This window comes from Antedon mediterranea, chromosome 11 (assembly GCF_964355755.1).
Source record: "Antedon mediterranea chromosome 11, ecAntMedi1.1, whole genome shotgun sequence".
NCBI lineage: Eukaryota > Metazoa > Echinodermata > Crinoidea > Comatulida > Antedonidae > Antedon > Antedon mediterranea.
In genome coordinates, this window is record NC_092680.1 from 758,524 (window position 1) to 772,744 (window position 14,221).

Consider the following 14,221-nt stretch of genomic DNA (forward strand, 5'->3'; position numbering starts at 1 on the left):
TATCATTACCATATTTGGGCGCGTCACACTTTTTTTTTTCAAACTAGTTTGATAGTTTAGACAGAGCTTAAGCTCGGTATCATATCTAGTGACAAAAACATCAAGCAATCACATCGCGCCTTCTGTAAGTAGGAAACACTAACATCCTCTCACGGCACTATTCAACAGTAGCGTTTAGCGTTATGTCAACTCTTTTCTGACAACTGTTAGTTAGATGGGACCTGTTGCAGTCAGCAGACCCGATACTGCAGGATGTTTATTATCGCTAGACATGATACCCTACAAGGCAAGAATCACTTTCCTCCCTAACTGGACTAATTCCCATGAAACCGTTTAAAAAAAAAATAAATAAAAGAAATCATTTAAAATATAAAAAAAATAATAAAAAGCAGGAAGAAAGTGTAATAAAACTTAGAAATAATACAATCAAAAACATTTCACTAGTTACACGGTACTTTCAACATGTAGTACACTTACGCACTAAAGCAATTGCACTAAGAGTAATAAAGCAAACGTCATATGCACGTACTGAATCACAACAAAATAATAGATTAGACACCATTTGAAAATGCACTTAAACGGGTTCAGAAACGGCAAAACAACTTCCTAGGATAATATCTTCATCATGGTCTGTAACCATGACGCTTTGTGGAAAGGAGAATCTTGGTACTACAAGAGAAGAGTGAGGTTACAATATTGTTATTTATTAGACAATCTGATCGTCTTGTCCGCTTAGCAGTTGATTGTATAATCGAAGCAGCGTTGTAATCGATGTTAGGTTCGAGAGAAGTCGTGGTTTAGGAAAGTTAAATTACGCTAACGACCTAACTACATTGTCGTGACAAAGTAATAATCGTTTACAAGCTAACCACTTTCGAAAACTGAATTGATTTATCAAATGTCAATATTCAAGGAATTGAAATATTTCTTTTGTAATTAAGTGAGGTTTCTTTGTACCGAATTGATAGATATAAATTATCATGACCTACTAAAATTGCTGACGACTTTGTTCGCATTTAGTGATCAGTATTTGTCAAGTCGTACGATTACTTTATAAGAAGTACCACTGGGCGTTTTAACCTTTCCTGAATATTCCTATAAATTAGAATAAATATCCGTTATCCAAGTGATTAATCAACGTGTTTATGTTGCTACAAAACTCATAGTACTGGGAATAATATAATTGCAATATAATTATCTTGATAAACTGCTTGGGCGCCCTTGGTATGCGCATGCTCAGTCAGTTATTCATACATACATGTACGCGGTGAATGCCAGAAGACGAGAATTCATTACACACTGGTGAACGCTTGGTCGTCATAGCAGAATGTTAACAATAGCATAGCGTAGTTTATAAAGACTTTACTGATAGTTTGATCGCCTTAAGGTGAGTAGTGTTGAAATTGAACAATTTCATCTAATATTGATTTTTAACACCTCTCAGAATTGAAGACACCAATATCTAGAAAGCCTACCAGATTCCAAGGAATTCATCAGTAAATTAATTAGAATTATTTAATAATCTTAATTTTTTTACAGAAACATTGAAAGTGATTATTTGTTTTTTAAACTTAGTTACGTTTACAATTAATGAAGTATAACCGGGATAGAATAGATAAACGTGAAGCGGATCACAAGAAGAGATTTCCTTTTCATTGGATCGATTACAAAGATTAGTTGATACAGAATTTATCACAAGACACCTAGACAGACATAACTATTAGATATGTGAACTAATATAGCCTATCGCATCAAGCTGATTTACATGTAATAGTTGTTGAAAAGGTTTCTGGAAAGTTTTGCTCTTTCAAAATGGCCACAGGAATGTGTAAAGAGCGTCAGAACCGTCTCGTTGATCGCCTGTATATGGAAGCTGTAAAAAGAGGAGATAGAGAAGCTGCTGAATTTGCGCTGGAAAATATTAAAGTTTTTGACAAAGATTGTGTGGATAGAAATGGCGACTCTGCCATTGACTTAGCTATCGATACAAGAAATACAGGTATGATTTTGAAAGATATTAGTGTTAATTTTTCAATTTTTGTAAAATCATAGCAAGCCTATTTCGGGATTTGATTTTATTCGGGGTCAACATTTACAACAAAATAGGAATACAAACAGTTTACAAGCAAATACATTAAATTAGAAACCAAAGATAGCCCATAAAGTCTAAAGAAAAATCAACTTAATTCCAATGGGGTCCTTTAATTCCAATGGGGTCCTTTAATTCCAATGGGGTACTTTAATTCCAATGGGGTCCTTTAATTCAAATGGGGTCCTTTAATTCCAATGGGGTACTTTAATTCCAATGGGGTCCTTTAATTCCAATGGGGTCCTTTAATTCCAATGGGGTCCTTTAATTCCAATGGGGTCCTTTAATTCCAATGGGATACTTTAATTCAAATGGGGTCCTTTAAAACAGCATAGGCAATCACAACAAATCAAACGCGCATAACAATAATATGGCAGAAGATACACCATTCAAAACTTGAAAAAGACAATACAGATGAATAGTGCTAGTGGTGAATACTGTTTTAGAAAAGCAAACAGTTACTTTTACTCAATTTAACAAACATTTCCACATTACAAGAATCCCTAGACTTCTATTTTGCGCCTCCTAATCCTACATCATCTCTTTATACTCGTTTTCCTTAGACACTATCATAAATTTTGTTCGTTGATGAAAGATAAATATATTTATCTTTAGGAAGCATCATAACTATACCGTAACTAAACGATGTTAATTCTAGCAAATCTACCGCTTCTTAACTAGGATCAAGCTAATAGGCTACTACTGTATGTATTAATTATGATTTCCGTCAATCATAGTATAATTGGAGAACTTATGACACAGTTAAAACTAATATGTAATAGTACTACCGTATTAAAGATAGATGTTTAAGAGAAAGACGGACAGATAGAGCAATTTAAAACGCCAATAGATCTATTTTACAATATCAATTTCAATTTGTACTTTCAAAGTATGGACCATTTAAACATCAAACCTTTCAATATATTTTAAATTATCAAGAACAACCCTTTCTGATATATGTATTTTTCTAATTTCAACCATTTACGATCGTTTAAAAAATACATCAGAATATAATATTTTGCAAATTATTATTTATCAGAAAAGACTAATTGAGCAAAGGTTAGTAAAATTCATTGTTCTGGTGGCATTAGTTTTATTCAGCTTGCTAAAATAATCAGTTTAAAAAACAAAGCTAAGCCTATACTAACTTAAAAAATGGCGCTTTGAATTTACCTACGTACTGTAGAAAAAGACGCTTACAATTATGTAATCCCATGGACCTAATCTGACTCTGTTACCGAAGTGGCCAAAAGTATAATTTGGCCCCGGAGAAAACACAAACAATGTGTTAAAATAGATGAACTTTGTAAGTAACTCAAGTTGGAATAAAAAATAGTGCAAAAAAAAAATAATGTTTCCGTATTGGCCTTCTATGATGTCCTAATGACTATACGCATTGCATCCAGTACTGAATGTAAAATAATTATTTTATAGGTGTGAACGCTAGTTATATAGTACAATTGACAAGTTTAATGCTATTGAAGCTTGTAAACTGTAACGACTATACAAATAATATGACGATAATCTACTGTATATAATCATTCACCTTTTTGTTTTTTCTGAGTTAATTGCTACTAAGGGTACAATTTGTTGCAATGTAATATTGTAAAAAATACGTCATGTACCGCACTGATGATTCGTATCCGCTGTAAAGTAAATATATAAAATGCATTTACAAATCTTAACATTAGCAGATTTGCCATGATCTGTGTTATTAAATATATCACTATAGGTCTAAAGCTCTGCCTACACTATCAAACTAGTTTGACAAAAAAGTGTGGTGTGCCCAAATGTGGTAGTGATATACCTAAATATGGTAGTGATATGACACTATCATGTCTATGTAGGGGCACATCACATTTTTTTTTGTCACATAAAGTTTGATGGTGTAGACAGAGATTTACACAAATAAATGCATTATGATTTCCGCAAACAAGCCTCGTGAAAAAAACAGCAGTGACAACTTCATGACAGAAGGAGGTAAAAATAGAAGGAAAACATAGGATACAACAACAGAAGTCAATAACGTCAATATCCTACGCTTTGGGATGGTGGGTGGAACAATAAGTGTATACAGGTGTAATTTCAAGCGTTAAAATCAAGAGGAAGCATTATGAAACGCCAGTCGTGCAAAAACTGATTGATAAAACAACCGTTTGATTTTTTAGAACCATCCTGTTTTATAACGACCACGAAGCATTTTTAATATATATATAAAATATATTTAATTTTAACACTGAACTAGATTTTAAAAATAAATGGAAACCAAGGAATTAAGAAATTAAGTTACGTGACTTAACCTGGTTTATACGGATTTGATTAAACTGACAAAAAACCATTAGCTACAATAAAGATTATGATAATCTTAAGGATGTCGGCTTAAGATGATGACAATAGTGATGCAAATGATAATGATGCCAATAATAATTTACTGAGTGTCCTCCTAAAGCGGACGCGTCCCAATGGATGTTGAACATGGATTATAGCATAATCAACTCGGTCGAAGAGTCTTATTAATAATTGATGTTTCATCAAGGTCTAATCTAATAACTGCTAAATTATATTGGTTTGATGGTTTGTTAAACGTGTAAAGACGGTTGTGCTAATGTGCTAAAACATTAAATAATTCCATTCAACCTCTTCAGCCATGACATCCGTTAATGCCTGTCATTACAACTTGATCCACCCTGGATTGATTCGTATTTAAAGCTCTGTCTACACTATCAAACTAGACAAAAAAAGTGTTATGTGCCCAAATATGGTAGTGATATGACATATATGGGCACATCACATTTTTAGTCGCGTGCGTACAACGCGACTCTACAGCTCACTATGTCGGTCGGTTGGTCGGTCGGTAAACACTAACTTGAGCACGCGACTGCAGCCATGTATATGGCCTTGTTTTTGTCAAATAAAGTTTGATATTGTAGACAGAGCTTAATATTAAATCTGCCTGTATTATTAATCTCTCCCAATTTATACAACACTGAGCCACTATTACAACAGTAACTATACCATGACGATTAGAGGCCTACTCAGGAAGATCAGCAGATAATGATACTTTCTTTAAATATCTTTCTTTCCAAAATCGTGTACACGATACAATAGTTTTGCTGTCATCCGTGATACTTTTTTGGCATATGGATTTAAAACTTTAAAAAGAAACGAAAGATTGTTATTTGTTTTGATTCTGAAAGAAAATTATATATTTCAGAGAAAGTAAATAAAAAAAGTGTTATGTATAAAATTTAGAAAGGTTGCCCTTATTGATGTAACTATTATTATTTTTTGGTAAATAAAAGAATAATTGTCATAAATTTGATTGATATTTTAAATCTTCAGGATTGTAACTTTTAATTAAAAATAAAAAATCCGTTTGTTATGAAAAAAAAACTTTTGTGCGTTTTCTTCGACTAAATTCACAGATTATATTTTAAATATAGTGAGTATATTACTATTTTTCAATCTATCTTTGCTTTTAATTCTTCATTTCATTAGAACGTGTAATCAATTTGTTATCTTATTCGTAAATACATTTTCAGAATTAAGATTGGTAAGGTTTAATAACAATTATACTACTACAATCAAGGACTGATAATTAGTAAGTTGCATTGTAATAATTGGACAAAAAATCGAAAGATCAAAATAATTATACAGATATAGTTCAAGGTCAGTTATTTTAACCACCGTACGAACACGACCCAGTATGTAAAGCTTGGCTCTCACTAGCGACGCAACGTAACGTAACCTACGCAACTAAGAAAACGCCCTTCCAATAATCGTTTTTACCCCCGCCTGCGTGAAATTTAAATAACTTAATTGTTGTTTTTTTAAACAAAATATATTTCCTGGCGTTTACCGGTGTAATTGGTGGTTGTGCTTTTAAATGTTAACAAACTTATATGAATTTACTTCGAACGGAAATAATAATGTTGGTGCCGGTAATGATAATGACATTAATAATGAAAATAATAAAAATATAATTTTACAATTACTTTATAAGAGCCGCTATGTATCTTCACGAGTAATTAAGTTTACGTTACGATCAAATGACCGTAATTTAACGAGACCTGGAGGTTCTCTCAAGTATCATATTATTCGCATATTACAGTTTGATCCAAAACATTTGAACATTAATTAAGTAAGTATCTTGGCTTTGGACGATCCTCCACATGCCATGCTATGGCCTTTTAAATTGACTTATGACCTAAAACAGGAGTTTTTCATTAATTTATGCGTATACGGGATAATCACAAATCTAACATAATTTGGCCAAAAACCCGAAGAGTTTTTTTTTTTAGTTTTCGCTTTAGTGATACCATACTTCCCTCTTGTACCACATTTTGGTAACAATTGGATATAATTGTGTCTAGCATAATTTGTGCTGAACATTATGCTGCCCATCGCTGACCATTGTGCTGCCCATCGCTGACCATTGTGCTGCCCATCGCTGACCATTGTGCTGCCCATTGTGCTGATCATGCGCAAAATTAACAGTTGGATGATAAAAATCAAAATGATTAACAGCCAGAAAGAAGTTCTAAGCTTTCGGAAAATACTATTCCTACCCATTTATAAATTTATAAATTTTTAAATTGTTAATTTACAAATTAACTCAAAATAAGCCGGACACTCCTCAGAGGATAAATATTTTGAGTTAATTTGTGCACAAACCAATAGTGAACCAATTGCGTAAATAATCTTACAAGAACCATTCCAGACTTTTTTTTCCAGTACACATAGTTTCTTTGAGCTGATTCCATTAATTACCAAATATGTTTCGTCAAAAAGTATGCTTTATTAACCGAAATTCTGCACAATAACAAATGCATTTAAGCTTTATAGATTTAGTAAAAACTGTCATTTCCATTTTCTACGTTTTGTCGGACGTGTGTTGTTATGTTTGGATGGTTACATAAAAAACTAATGCTTCAAAATTATTTGTCAATAACATTCGAAAAATGATAAATTCAGTTTAGATAAATCTTTATAGATTTAATTTAAATAATAGCTTTGGTTTTCTGATCTCTTATTCATCAAGTCCGAAAATAAAGCCCTCCGGCAAGGACTTGACTTGGAAAGAGTGTCTCATAAGTGGATATAGAACTGTTATCATTATTCATGACTATATGTACGTATACAGTGAAGATGATCCATTAATATCATTCGATGCCATTGTTTGTCAGTGCACTTTGTTTTAGTCTTTAAGATTATATTTGCGTCGGTAATCAAGATCTTTAATACTTTTATTTATGGTTGTTTTATGTTAAATAGATAAATTAGTAAAAGCAAATGTGGCAGCTTCGAAGATATTTTGAAGTAGGGCCTACTTTAAATTAAGAAACTGGAAAAGTACCAGCATTTTAGATATAGGGGCATTTTTAGTAAAAATTGTTAGTAACTCTAAAATATTTGTGATTATGATTATTATATATATCATTATATTTCTCTCCAAGCCTACTCACATTAACTCTGGTGAAGGTATTCATTCATTCATTTTCTTTATTTTCAGATAGAACATCCATACAAATCATACAAAAAATAAGAAACAATTTCTCCATGAAATTAACACTAGCCACTTCCACAAAACCAATACAATATCCTAAAATACCAATTTGCACCAACGCTGTAGTTTTTTACTTTGATTTTATTAGCTTGTTTCTCCATTGAGATACAAACACTGCAGATACACACATTATTATTTTTTTCCAGTAATTTTTATTTATAAATATATGTTAAACAAATATTTCAGATGTAAAATACTTTCATCTTGACTTGAATGCTTACATATTTATCAACGAACATACATAAATTAATTGCAAACAGAAGAAACAGTAGACAATTCAAATTGTTAACAAAGTCATTGAATGAAAAAATCTTGTGTTTGAATTTTTAAATTAATCGACTCTTAGTTTAAATTGTAATCTCGTATGTTCATATTATTATTAATATTCACTGTAAAAACCCATCATCGTACAACTTACTTACCATCCAATTATTGTCTAAGACTCTTATCTAGTTATGTTTAATTATCCTTTCACTCATTGTAGTTTTGATATTTAGTCTTTTCGGTACCCTGAAACTAAAAGTCTTCATTACTGTTTTTGTCCTGTTTCCGGTTCCCGTGTTGTCCTGTTTTTTTTTTTTCAGTTTCTTTGGGCTGCCTTATACAAGCTTCGCTTTTTAGGAATGTTGCCCCTCTTATTTTAATCATATTTACTGTTAATTTTTATTTTCTATGAAAGACAAGAAGAGAAATAAATGTTACTTTGATTGATTGATTGATTGATTGATTGATTGATATATCATACGATAAGGGAACATTCTTTAATAATGTTTATATACACACGGTATGCAATATAAAAAGGTTAAAGGTCAGTGTAGGCCTATCATTTTTCTGTTATTGTTGTTATTATCTCTGATCTTTCTCTAGAGATGTTGAAGTTATTACTCGATTATAAGGTAGAGGTTCGAGATTCTTTGCTTAAAGCCGTAGATGCTGAATACATTGAGGCAGTTGAGTTAATCTGTGAATATGCGGAAGTTACCTCAAATAAGGTATGAATATGCAGTCTTTATTACTTTATATGTTTTTGAATTCCATCATTCGCCATTGTAACACGTGACCAATTTCTGCGCAAGATTGCTACATTCCAATACCTAAACCAGGGAAGAGTGAGTAATGATTTCAGTCTTCCCTGCCTAAACCTACCTAACCATTACTAACTACTGTAAGTTTGTCTAAGCTACTTGTCTAACTGTTACATAATACTGAGCACATTGTTTATTGTGATACTATTGTTTATAGCCTTCTTTAACTATTATAATAAATTCACTATTTATTTGTTGGCATATTTGTATTCAAAGGTTATACCTGAGAAAAATATAACCCATTATTCATTTTAATTATCACAAAATATAATATCTTGCCTTGAGCACTTCAAAGCATTTTTGACGTTGGATGACAATAACTTTAATCATCGAGAGGCGGATAGCATTGTGTGTTAGAGGAGGTGCATTGCAAGTGAAATATTAGAAGTGGGGATGGTGTTCTTTAAAATCCATCCGGATATTGAATGACGTCATTGAACTTTATTTTTTAAATGCTTTTGTAAAATATCATTTCCGTCGGTTGTCTGTTATCTATTTTTACTTAAAGATGTATTCTCCCTCAAAAACATGAAACATGAAGAATAATTAAATCATATTTTGAATAGGTTATTTTGTAGTTTTAATAAAGTTAATCACTTCCGTAGAAAAAAAATTTTCAATTATAAAATGAATAAAACAAATGGTTAAATTCAATCAAAAATCTATTGGCTTGCAGGCAATTTGACTATTTTTTTGCTTTAAATTACATTTTTTTCGGGTAAATTTTTTTTAGATCTAATTTTTGGTCAAAGTGAATAACAATTATGTGACATTAAAATGGTATAATAAAAAAAATTAATAATTATTTTTTCAGGGCGACAATACATCTTTAACTATTCAAATGTCGAGTGTCATTTTGTTGTATTTGCATTCATTTTAATATCACAATATCATATTAACAGCAGCAGCTTAATTATTTTGCTTAATATGATTGATTCAAACGTGTTGTTCATTGAAACATTTTACAACTAAAGAGGGATCTTTAATTCAGTGTGTATAATAATAGGTATGATTTTTTTTCTTGTCCTTCAGTATCTTATTTCAATGAATACATTAATAAGTATCTAAATTCAGTATATGTTGAGACCTATAGCTAACTCGTTACACAACTGTCATGTTTTAAATGTGCTATTGTACGCTCGTATTTGATGATAATGATATTAACTACAGTGTATGCACAACACGCTGGAAATTACCATATGTCAATTAGTTATAAATGAAATAATTTGAAAAGTTAATATTTGGATCAGTTTTCTAATACTCATATTACGCATAAAATTGACAAGATAATTGATAGTCATTGTAAGAATAGAACGAGGCCATCATACGCAAATAATAGGACTACTGCAGTTTTGTTACGTAAACCGTGGTTCCCACTAGCGACGCGACGTGACGTAACGCAATGCAACGACGTATCGACACAAAATGCTGCATTGCGTGGGAACCGACGAAGCAACATAGTGCTGCAAACATTCCAGGTTTGATTTCATGCAGGTGGGGGTAAACACAGTGATTGAAATGGCATTTGCTAAAGTTGCGTAAATTGCGTTACGTTGCGTCGCTAGTGGGAACAACGTTTTAGTATGAACATTTTGATATTTTGTACTGCGAACCGTAATTATAATGGTACTATTGCACGTTTCATGTTTCGCTTATTTATAGTTTAGTGTCTCCGTGAGTCAGTCCGTATCATCCTCAACAATGTTTGCATATGTTGCATATACTATGTAACTATCCTAAAAAAACAACCTCAATAAAAGCGTGGATTTTTCGCATTAAGCTAAAAACATATTAATCACGGCATTACAATTATATTTACTATATTTATTGTACATTTGAGTGGCAGAAATGAGATATCAAGTAATGAGAAAAATAGTAATACTTCTAATGGACAATTTTTTAATTGTTTAGATATTAAGTGTGATAAAAATCTCTTCAGTCTTGTGCGCTAAATAATTGCTTGATAGGAACACTGTTCATTTCTTTTTTAAATCCACGTACAATCAAATATTTTTTTTAATACAAAATCACACCTTAGACCTTTAGACGCCATCCTTGTCAGATGATAATTGCATAACTACCTAGGGATAGTAGGTAAAGTATTGTGAAGTTCTGTTCTTTACAATGATTTATTAGACAGAAAATAAAGTAAATTGTACTAAAGTGTATTTTGAAATAAAGTACAAAGCAATCATCGAATTCGAAATTATATATATATCATCCGAACAGATTTGTTCTACTAATAACTTTCAAAATATAAAGATTTTGTAGTTAGAAACTTCAGATATTGCAAAGTTAATTTTGACATTTAATGATGCTAAATGTTAGTTTATAAAGTTAAAAAAAAAACAAGGGAAATAGGAAAAAATATAAGGAAATGGCAAAAGCCATCATGACGCTATGGATCATGGGAACTGTCACATGTGATTGGTCAACTAACCTACATTGTACGCCGCCATTGAGTTGCGTCCAAGTGGAAGCCATATTTAAAAAAATGTGTTTAAATATATGCCAATAAATATGCTATGTAAACTAAGGTGAAACATTACAATAAACTTCTATAAATAACATCTATGAATCGAAATAAAACTAGCATGAATGCAACACAATACAGATGCATTATATATATTCCCCTACTCCATCATCTACCTAACGAGCAATATATACGAGTAATCCTCATAAATTACAGGGTTTACAGATTATTGCATACAATATATATTTATCCAATACATTATTATCATCAACTTTAACATTATAATATCATGCTATAACAAATTTAGCATACAGTTAATGTATTAAGAAAATGTTTAAACTGATTTTTCCTCTATAGAGAGCAACTTGCATGTAACTAATGAAACATTAGGTAAACGTTTCTAACAATTTGTTTCCTGATAAATAAGTCTTATCAAAAGTTACAATATAACTTTAAGTAATATTTGATATGTGTGCCGATTATTTAATTATTATCTAACTAAACGAAAAAATTAAATACATAAGAAGTATATTTCTAAAGCTCTGTCTACACTATCAAACTAGCTTGACAAAAAGTGTAATGTGCCCAAATATGGTAGTGATATGTCATCATCATGTCCATATATGGGCACATCACTTTTTTTTTTGTCACATACAGTTTTATTGTGTAGACAGAGCTTAAGTTCCTATTTGTTGTTTAGTTTAGGTCACTGATCAACTGTATAGACTACGTTAGGACAAGTTCCGCAATTTAATTAAATAAGTTTGTACTACAATAATAATAATTACGTACCATGGAAATATAAAAACAGTTTTTGAATTAAAAAGTTAAAAACATTATTTCCCATTTGCAGACCATTAAACATAATAATAAGAGAGTATTTACTTAAGTATTAGGCCTACAATCTAACATTTCAATTAGAAATACGGTGCCAAATATTTATAAAATTTCAAATGATTTTGTTTGTTCTTCGTTCTAAACCTTTTTTCTGATAACTCCAGCAAATGTCAATCATTTATTTTGGCGCGCAATAATCCCGCTCCATTAAAGCTGACGACTTAATGACAGGATTCTGTTCAGCAGACAACGTTATCAATACTAATACTATTTGTGTATCACTTATTGTATCATTTAGATTCGTCAATGTCTCATCATACACAAACATCATAAAACACACCGAAAGTTTACCTTGAAAATGTCTATTTTCTCAAAAATTGATGAAAACAAACGTTCAAATTTGATTGCTTGCGCGTCCAGAACAAAGTCTAAACATGACAGAATGTTTACTATAATGTTGGTAATGCACTAATGTTTTAATGTATAAAGAACATCATGTATTATATAATATGTTATTTTGCAATTCATGTACCACATTCATATTACGCTATCAAAAAACCGTTACGATTAGATGTACTCGGAAGATACATTCTCTGTCTCCGTGTAAAATGATATCTTAATACATTATTCATACTTTGGTCGGAACAATATACCATATTGCGATTGTTAAATATTGTTAGCGACGACAAATGCTTTATTATTTTATAAAGGTTTACAATGGCGATAGTAAATATAAGTACACCCTGCATTTCCAAAAGGATGGAAGTATAGAATATCTCACTTCTTGTTTGGTGTGTGTCCGAAATGCCAATGATGCCATTGCGACAATCATATCTGCATCTTCTAAAAACATGTTGTGCTTATGTGTGGGAGTGCGTTAATGATATAATATCAGGTTCTCATGTTCTGCCTTTTTGTTGGTGTTCGTTTAAGGGTCTTTCACACCTGTTCCGGCACGGTTCCGGTCCGGCGCCGGCAAATACAATCGGTTTTAATGAAAACTTTACTCATGACATAGTTTTTACCGCTTTCACACGGGATGCGGTAGGCCTACACACCTGGTAGAGGGTCTGACCGTTTTACCGCATTCACACGGGATACGCCAACTGGTAGAGCCATTCTCAAACTTAATTAATTTTATGAAACACACAGTGTACCGCAAATCAATTGGTGGATCAAAGTGGTATACTTTGTTGTAATGGTTAAATATGGTTTTATTCTAATATTTTTCTACTGTGTCAATTTGAGTTTATAATTTACATTTTTAGTTTGTAAATCCGTTCTAAACTCTAAAGTACCCCGAAGCTAGTTGAGTAGGTAGTAAAATTTGAATACGGAAGATGTATTAAATTGCGTTCGTAATGGATTTTGTCGTTGGTGATAATATCTTCATCATCACATATATGATTGAAAGTACATTGTGCGATTAAGATGAACGTTTTATTATTCCTTATTGATTTACAATCAAAGAGGATGTAAAGGTGGTTACCTTAGACACATTAAATATTGAACTTTCAAAAATTAATAAATGGTTTATGACAAACAAACTTATTTTAAATGTCGATAAGACTAACTACATTATTTTTAGACCTCGACAAAAAAAGATCCCTGAAATTACTTCCCAAATCCAAATTAGCAATTCAATATTACAAAGACAACAAACAGTTATGTTTCTCGGAATACATATAAATGAACATTTATGTTGGAAACCTCATATAAACTGCATCTCAAATAAAATCGCTAAATCCATTGGTATCATCTACAAGATAAAACACGTCTTTCCTAAACATATTCTTTTAAATTTGTACAATGCGTTTAACTTACCACACCTCTATTACTGCAATATAATATGGGGAAATGAATATCCAAAAAACTTAGAAAAAATACATAAATTACAAAAACGTATAGCTAGAATGATTACAAACTCACCGATGAGAACAGCCTCCAAACCACTATTACAAAGTTTAAAAATGTTAAATATATACGATATAAATAAAATTCAAATTGCATGCTTTATGTTCAAATATCATCTCCAGGAACTTCCCATCCCTATAAACAACTTGATTGATTTAAACCCTAAAACTGATCGCTTAAAGACATTAAGAAACGCAAATAAGATATATATTCCACACAGTAGACTAGAAATTAATAAAAGATCAATTTTCATTGAA

General features: G+C 31.4%; 1 protein-coding gene across 1 annotated transcript in view; it reads left to right on the top strand.

Moving 5' to 3' along the window:
• The first annotated feature begins 1,812 nt into the window (after positions 1–1,812).
• LOC140063005 (short transient receptor potential channel 4-like) overlaps positions 1,813–14,221 on the top strand; it is a 30,556-nt gene continuing 18,147 nt past the window's right edge. The window contains exons 1-2 of the mRNA XM_072109433.1: positions 1,813–1,999; positions 8,523–8,647. Of these exons, the coding sequence (XP_071965534.1) occupies positions 1,813–1,999; positions 8,523–8,647 (312 nt within the window). The remainder of the gene's footprint in view (positions 2,000–8,522; positions 8,648–14,221) is intronic.